This window comes from the organism of the source record quoted next, unplaced genomic scaffold (genome assembly GCF_019419815.1).
Source record: "Pyrus x bretschneideri cultivar Hongxiangsu unplaced genomic scaffold, Pyrus_bretschneideri_v1 Contig8, whole genome shotgun sequence".
Lineage (NCBI taxonomy): Eukaryota > Viridiplantae > Streptophyta > Magnoliopsida > Rosales > Rosaceae > Pyrus > Pyrus x bretschneideri.
The window spans coordinates 8,127,950-8,135,885 of record NW_025999820.1 but is presented as its reverse complement, the minus strand read 5'-3'; the positions used below and the strand labels follow the sequence as shown (position 1 = coordinate 8,135,885).

General features: G+C 35.3%; 1 protein-coding gene across 3 annotated transcripts; it reads left to right on the top strand.

Annotated features, from left to right (window-relative positions):
- Nucleotides 1-1,577: 1,577 nt before the first annotated feature.
- LOC125473198 lies at nt 1,578-7,936 on the top strand. Of its 3 annotated transcripts, none has more exons than XM_048575682.1 (18): nt 1,578-1,731; nt 3,842-3,877; nt 4,313-4,391; nt 4,490-4,577; nt 4,669-4,706; nt 4,790-4,868; nt 4,949-5,001; nt 5,525-5,637; nt 5,719-5,808; nt 5,998-6,060; nt 6,288-6,328; nt 6,408-6,460; nt 6,561-6,657; nt 6,772-6,812; nt 6,933-7,038; nt 7,125-7,183; nt 7,521-7,639; nt 7,730-7,936. In XM_048575682.1, exons 1-18 carry the CDS (start codon nt 1,653-1,655, stop codon nt 7,828-7,830), a joined length of 1,335 nt encoding a protein of 444 aa, XP_048431639.1. In that variant the 5' UTR covers nt 1,578-1,652; the 3' UTR covers nt 7,831-7,936. The 3 variants fall into 3 exon arrangements, with proteins under 3 accessions (XP_048431639.1, XP_048431640.1, XP_048431641.1); XM_048575683.1 differs by having other exon boundaries at nt 1,579-1,731; nt 4,672-4,706; XM_048575684.1 differs by lacking the exon at nt 3,842-3,877 and having other exon boundaries at nt 1,601-1,731.

The window sequence follows — 7,936 nt, the reverse complement described above, 5'->3', positions numbered from 1 at the left end:
CACCTTGGATCCAAGTTAGGTGCATAGTCCTATTGTAGAGACCACTATAAGTGGTTCCGACTCGTAGGTGACCCGCAATCATTCGCACAGTCTTCACGTGATCGTACCACTTGAGCGTATTTATTACACCTAGTCCTATTGTACAGACCACTATAGGTAGTTCCGACTCGTGTGCAGGCATACTGTGTGAGCTATAGACTCAACCGTACAGACCACGTTAGATGGATCCGGTTGATATGATATCTTGCAATGATATATTGACCTGGATTACTTAGTGCATCTTATTGTGATACTTTGGCATGGTATTCTTATGGGGTTTTTTATTTTATTTTTTATTATTATTATTTTTTATCCTGAGCATAATTTCTGATATAGTATGTATTATATTTTCTAGGAAGCTATACATGTTTTACAGCGAGGGGTTAGAGCATTTGATAAATGAAATGGTTTTTGGAAAACTTTGTTTTTGCCCACTCACACTTTCTGTTTTGTGCCCCTCCAGGTATTAGGTGAGAGTGCTCTTTGGTGGTTCACGAGGATTTCAACGGTACTTCTGACAGAACATCACAAATGTAGGACATCCTTGGTTTTGTGTAATTAGTTCTTATCCTACTGAACTTCACTTAGGAAACCTATGCTTTGGCTATGAAATCTTGATCTTGCACTGCTCTAGTCTTGTTTGGTGGTTTAGTTAGTTTGGTTTTTATTCATTCGTATATCTTTATATCATTATTCTTCTGCACTGCGCTCATGGTTACGTCACGCTCACGTGACGGCCAGCACGCCCTGATTTTAGGGTCGGGGTGTGTCACTATCTCTCCAAAAAAAAAAGAATTGTAGAAAGAGAGGGGTAGAAATAGAGTTTTCCCTAAATAATAAAATTTACTCTTTTTCATGAAATTGTTAAAGAATAACCTTTTGCCTTTTATAGAAAACAACTTATCACTCCGTTTTTTTTTTTTTAATATTTTTTTTACGAGTTACATAATATGTTTTGATTTTGACCCTTAGCCCCTCACCACTTGAACAAACAAACTTTTGAAGGTTAAATTTCATGAATAATAACGTTTTGTGAGGTCCATTTTTTTGTTGTTTCACCATCCAAAGATTGAGTTTATCCCAATATAAAAAATTTATAATATAATTTCAAGTATTTTCCCTTTCTAATTTATAGGATCACGGCAATTACTTGGATCAAACAACCAACAAATAAACAATTTATTGCTCGTTTGATAATGTGTCAAAAATGGTTGAAAGCATTTTTAGTAAAAATATTTTTGAATTAATTCTTAGTAAAAATTCAAGCAGATAATGGAAAAGCATTCTAAGCGCTTTTTACCAGAAACACAAATATAATGCTTCTTTCAAAAAACATTTATACTTTTGGAACATGAAATCAATTTAACAAAAAAAATACTTTCAGTTATTTTAAAAACACTGTCTCCCCAAAAAAAAATTGTAGAAAGAGAGGGGTCGAAATAGAGTTTTCTCTAAATAATAAAATTTGGAGCCTCTCCCTCTCTCTCTCTCCCAAAAAAAAAAAACAAAAAAGAATTAAAAAAAAAACAAAATAAATATTTCATAGGTGCGTTGGCTAAAACGTCGTTTGGGGTTCTGGTTGCAACAAACTGAATCAAAGAGAGAGAGTAGAAATGACCCAGAAAACAAACCGGTATGAATGTTGTCTGAAAGTTGGGGTCGTCATGGATTCATCGATGGCTGCCGGCGAAGGTATCATCATTCACGATTTTCACCTTTTCTTTTTGTGTTTTGATATCATGGATTCGTTGGTAATGTTAGAAGCTGGTGTTCGTTCTATGAATCTTTCGTCTGTCTGAGTCTGATGATAAAATTTAGGGCTTTTAATTTTCAAGGAACCATAAAACTTGTAGCTTTTTATTTTCTATTGACAGGAACCCTAATTTTCTCTTTGAATATTAGGGGTAGTGTGAGAAATTTGTGGGTTTATTTTTCAATTTTCAGGAACCCTAAAAACTTTGGGTTTCTTCGTCAGTTCAGAGAAATCCCAAGTTTTTATTTATTTATAGAAAACCCTGAAAATTGGGGTTTTTTTTCAATTGGCAACACACACCCTAATTAGCAACCCTAACAAATTGATAAAGAAAACCCTTAATTTTTACCGAGAGCAAAGTTCTGTAATACAACCACAATTTCTAAGGGTAACCGTGACACTGAAAAAGAAAACTTGGGGTCTGTGTTAGTTGAAAAAGGAATGCATGTCATAAACATTTATAAGTTCCGGTTTGAAATTTTCCGGATTCAGAAGTTTCGGTTTAGGCTTGAAATTTGCTGTTATCTGAGTCAATTTTAATTACATGCCTGATTTCACGATTTCAACCCGTGATTTGTTAGCTGCAGTAACAAAGTCCATCTCTTTGGATTAAACATGAATGCCATGCTATTCAGTTTTGCGTATGGTATGGCAAAAAATAGTTGAAAAGTAATAAAATGTGGTTACATTTGGAGCACACATTATATCTCTAACCTGCTATATATTTGGTGACCAGTTTTTTGACTCATCCGATCCATCTCTTTTTATTTTGCTTTTTCAATCTTCAATTTGATGGGTCAGAAATATAGACAGTAACAAATTCCTTCTTTAGATGGATATTTCGGATAGTTTGTTCTTTCTTAAAGGAAAGTGGACCCTCAGTTTTGATCTTATGGATGTGAGGCTGAACGAGGTTAATGTGACTTAAAATTTTCAGTTGTTCAATACGTTGAATTTTCTTTGTTTTTCTTGCTACCCTAAATGGTTGTATGCTTTGGTGCTCATTTATGATAAATTTGCTGTGTTGTTCTTGTTCTTTAATTGTATGTTTTGGATTCTTGATTTGACTTCCATGGTGACTTACTACAATGTTCTTTTGCATATTTATAAGTTTGGTGAGAAGTATGAGACTGGAAATATGAGAATTAAGAGAGAAATTGAGAAACATTAAAATACAGTGCAGGCTTCTAATTGGAATTTTTTTAGTCGGGAATAGCGCAAAAACAAGTTTGTTCCCCGATATTAAACCCTTAAGAACGTGTTCATCTTTTATGATTTGTGGTGAAGAATTCTTTCCCCATTTGATTGATTTTTGACCCTCTGTTGTTTTTCAATTCGAAACAATCAATTCTTCAATTACCAAACCTTTATTGATTCCTTTAAGTTTTTGGTGTTCTGTTTCTTTGTGAAATAGTTCAACATTAATGTTTTCTTGTCATACTTGTTTGATGTCGGTAGTTAATTAATTTTTGGGTGGGTTTGTTCGTTTTATTTCTGTTGTGGCCCGTGTGTGTTTTTTTTGGGGTTGGGTGGGGGGGGGGGGGGGTAGCGATACTATAGTTTGGCAATGGCCATGTGCCTTTTTGGGTTGTTCTAAGATTCAGTGATGATTTTTGGATGTTTGATTTTTCAACCAGAATTACCGAGATTTGGTTCTTTTGGGGTTGGGGTTGTTTTTTAAAAATAATAATAGTAAACAGAAAGTGGGACTTTTATGCTTCTAATTAGTGTTAATTTTTGTATCCAAATTTTTCCGCTTGATGGTCAAACCATGGAGGTTTTAAAATAACAACCTTTTATTCAACCGAGTCTAAATATTTCTGTTTTTTTCTTCATGCTAAAACATAAACGGCGTGTGTAGTCATTTCTCTTCTTTGTGATAAGATGGTTTTCTGTAAATCAAAAAGTTATTATAACTTTTATAGATGAATGGTTGACTGTGATTATGGTTTATAATGGGAAGAGAGTTTTGTGCCATAATTGTATTTAAAGCTGTTTTTAATCTCCGATTAAGATAAGTTATTATGTTTTGTCATTTGAAATTTGCAGAGAACAGCGGTAGTAGGAGTTTTGAAAATCCTCAAGGTTTGTTGATTTTTTTCCTTCTCTTTTCTGGTTAACAGTTTATGCAATTTTGGTATTTTGTCCTTGTCGAAGGCCCATGTGGTTTCCTATGGTTGATTTTAAAATTTCATTGGTGGAAAGGTTGACAGTAATTATGGTTTATTTTGGAAATTGGTTATGGGGGTTGTAATTGGCACTCCAAAATGGTCATCCTGCATTCCGCTTAACTCTAAGTAAAGATTTGTCATTTTTTCTACACAAGGAGTGCAAGATGAATTTTTGTGGAGAGACCCTTGGCTATTAGTTTAGGTCTTGATTTCTTTCCAATTATCTGTTTTCTTTTTATGTTTTTGGACTAGAATATTTTAGAAACTAATCAAGTATAAGCGAGCAATAGAAATATGTTAGCTGTAAGAATATCACTTAATTAATTATATTCATACATTCACTCCCTAGACATTGGGGGGTGGCTACTGCAGGCGTTGAAGGAGAATGCTACTGCAAGGAGTGCCATTCCTGACTTGGAAGAGAAAAAGTTCGTGGCAATACCCTTGTGTTATAATTTTCTTCATTTGTATCGCTACAACGGGACAAGATTTTCAATGTTTTATTATGTTTGTTATATATGTCCAGAAAGTCGTCACATGGAAAGAGGAAAACAGTATGCAAGCCCTTTACAAAGCCCATTTATTTTTTAGACCCATGGAATAATAGGAATTTGGTAAGAGTTTCACTGAATCAATAAGTTTGTGTTTTACGCACTCAGTGTACAATGTATTCTAATTTGTCTCTCCTTGCACGTGATTATGGAGAAGGCTCCAGGAATAGTTGATCCTGCCATGAACATTAGGTAGGTTGTTGCCAATTCACTTAAGTATCTTGAATTGTATCTAAACAATGCAATTTTCATTTATGCTTATGATATATGTTCAGGAATCCAATGAGAAAATTCAAGCACCTTGCTAGCTTAGATGCTGTGAAATTAAGGGAGATGCGTCCAGATTATATACCGGTAACAATCCGAAGCATCAAACATTTTACTAGCAATCCATTTGGTGAATGCACTCTATTCTAATTTGAGTTTCCATGAAGGTGATCATGGAGAAGGATGCAAGGAGTGACGTTCCTGACGTTGACATGAGGAGGTTAGTTGATTTGCATTGATGTAATAAATTAGGATTGTTCCCTTTTCATTTATGCTTTTGATTATTATCCGAAATCTGTCTGGAAATAGGAAAGAAAAAAGAAATGAGATACATGTGAAAAAGCCCAACACTTGTTTTGTTCTTATTGTGTAGACTGAGCTTGTTAATGTGTGTAAGTAATCTATATGGACCCAGAGGTTTTGGTCATGTGTATTGTTAACATTTTACCAAAATAATTGAGTCGGGTACTTTAGTGGAAGTTCGAGGGCTGGTTCTGGTTGTAATGATTTGCCTGGATTGGTTACCCAAGTATGGAAGCCTTCCTACCCGGTAATTTTCATAAGCATATCAGTATATAAGAAAACCTACTTGTTACTACAAAGTACAGACACAAACTCTCAAGATCATTTGTACCCCTAGCTTGGTTTTATCTTTTTCATTTATTTCTTTTTAGATTGTCTAAAATGAGGTGGTCTCACGTGGTTTTATTTTTGATTTTTTTTTTTATTTTTTCTGACTGCAGATGTCATGTCTATGATGGTACCCCTCTTAGGGAATTTGTTCATTTTCTTCGGGGGCACATCCACTCTAAAAAACCTATATTTGTCTTTTTCAAGAACACTAAGCCTCCCAACAGTGAGTTGCAACTCATTTTGGCTTCAAGCATAATTTTTGTTCCTGGAGTTGTAATTGTAAATAGTTTGTCCTATGGTACAGGTGCCTTGATGTCTGCCATCCATGAGGAAAACAAGGATGAAGATGGTTTTCTTTATGTGACCTACAGTGGAGAAAAAAGTTACATAAATGGTGTGTTGTTAAATTTTCTGCTTCGAGATATGATGGCCTCTATAGTTTAATTGTTAGTTCAAAGTTTCACAAATGTAGGGTTGATATTATTGATGCTTTATTTTGGAAGAAATTTTATTTCTATACTTGAGATTTAAGTTGTTAGTTAGTTTGTGCAGGTTGTGATGTTTATTGTTTGAAATTTTGCAGAGCACAGCCGTGGTGGGAGTTTTGACTTGGGCGAAAGTTCTTATAAGCAAGAAAATCATCTAGGTATGTTTTTTAAACTTTCTGGTTAATTGTATTGCTTGTGCAATACCCATGTGCGTATTTTAGTATTTCGTCTTGGTAGATGGCTCTCACTAAGGAATAATTCCAAATTTTATAGATTCAGATAGCAGTAGTGATCATTTGGTGTATTTTGTAAATGATAATGACTGCTCAGCCATGTTTATCTTCTCATCTGTCTTTTTCTGATGTTTTTGGTCTAAAATATTCAGAAAGCATGCAAGCAGAACAGAACAATCCAGACCCGATACCAGTAAGAGTTTCAGCGAATCAGATACGTTCACTTCCTTGTCAGTGGCATGTGCTCTCGTCTGATTTGTGCCGTTGTGCAGATGATTGTTGAGAAAGCTGCTGAAAAGAGTGACATGCCTGACATTCAAGAGAAGTTTGTTGCCAATGACTTTGTAGCCCAATTGTCTTAATTTTTATTGCTACATTGGAAGAACATGCTTCAGTTTTCACATACAGATTTAATATTTTTTCAGAAGGTTGGCAGAGAAAAGAAGGAAAAGAGCCTACGTGGACATAATGAGAAATGCGTTTGTGTATTTAGAACCTTGGAATTTGAGACCATACAAGATGGTAGGAATATCTCCCTTCATTATATTGACGTCATAATTATCATATTTACTTCCAAAGCTTTCAGTGGATACATTGTTCTAATTTGGGCCTCCATGCATGTGATTGCGGGAGAAGGCTTTGTCTTCCAGTCCTAGCATGAGCGAGAACACAAGGAAGTTAGTTGCAAATTCTCTGTTTTGCTTTAATTGTCTTGATTTGTATGCTATTTATGGATATAAGATTGCTATTTATTTGTTTAATTTTTGTTTTCATTTATGGTTTTGATGTACGTTCAGGTTCTATTTAGAGAGGTACAAGCAGTTATATGGTAATCTTTCAGAAGAACAACGCACTTGCACGGACGCTAGACAGTTGAGGGAGAAGCGTGCAGATTATATACCAGTAAGACTTTCGCTGCATAAAATGTGTTTACGTCCTATGCACTTGGTGGATGTACTCTGTTTTAATTTGATGAGATTCACACGCAGGTGAGTGTGGAGAAGGATCCAAGGGCAGACAGTGACGTTCCTGACATTGATGTAAAAAAGTGTGTTTGCAATTCCCTTTTGCTTTAATTATTTTGATGTGTATTGCTATAGTTGAATGGGATTGTTCATGGTGTTGTTGAGACGTGGAAGTGCCTTGGTCCTTGTTCATTGTATGAAATAAAGTTCAATGCTTGTTACTGTCGCCATGGTTATATAATTACAAGTTACAACGTGCATGAATTGGTTACCAAGTAGCGAAAGATTCCACCAAGTAGTGTTCATAGTCCATATTAGCTATAAGATCTGCCGTCCAAGTTCCTTTCTTGTCATAGCTTCGTTTTAAACGAAAAGGGTTCTCAATTTGTTCGGTTTGCTTACTATTTCTTGTCGTTGCAGATACCATGTCCCCCGTCAGAAAACTCTTGGAGAATTTGTTGATTTGATTCAGATGGATATTGCGGTCAGTAAAACATTCCATGTGCGTGTCTTCTGCAAGAACACTGAACTTCCTGCCGGTGAGTGAGTTTGTAACTCGCTTTTATTTTTGGCATATTGTCTTTGTTCCAGAGTTGTGGAGGTTATAATTCTTTGAATGAATATCACAGGTGCCTCGATGTCTGCAATTGACGACGAATTTAAAGATGGAGATGGATTTCTTCGGTTGACGTATATCGGAGAAGAGAGAGCATGTCGATCTGCCAGTTAACTTTTGTGTAACGGTGAAGTAAATCAGACGTCAAATGTTTTAGGGAAGGATTTGGCAGTTGTTTTGTTTTTGTGAATGGTGATTTATATGACCATCTGATTGGGCT

Excerpts from the sequence above, each read along its gene's own strand:
- LOC125473198 (XM_048575682.1), top strand. The coding sequence starts at position 1,653 with ATGACCCAGAAAACAAACCGGTATGAATGTTGTCTGAAAGTTGGGGTC. Across the intron at positions 1,732-3,841 it reads ATCGATGGCTGCCGGCGAAG|AGAACAGCGGTAGTAGGAGT; the intron begins GTATCATCATTC and ends TGAAATTTGCAG. Across the intron at positions 4,707-4,789 it reads GATCCTGCCATGAACATTAG|GAATCCAATGAGAAAATTCA; the intron begins GTAGGTTGTTGC and ends ATATATGTTCAG.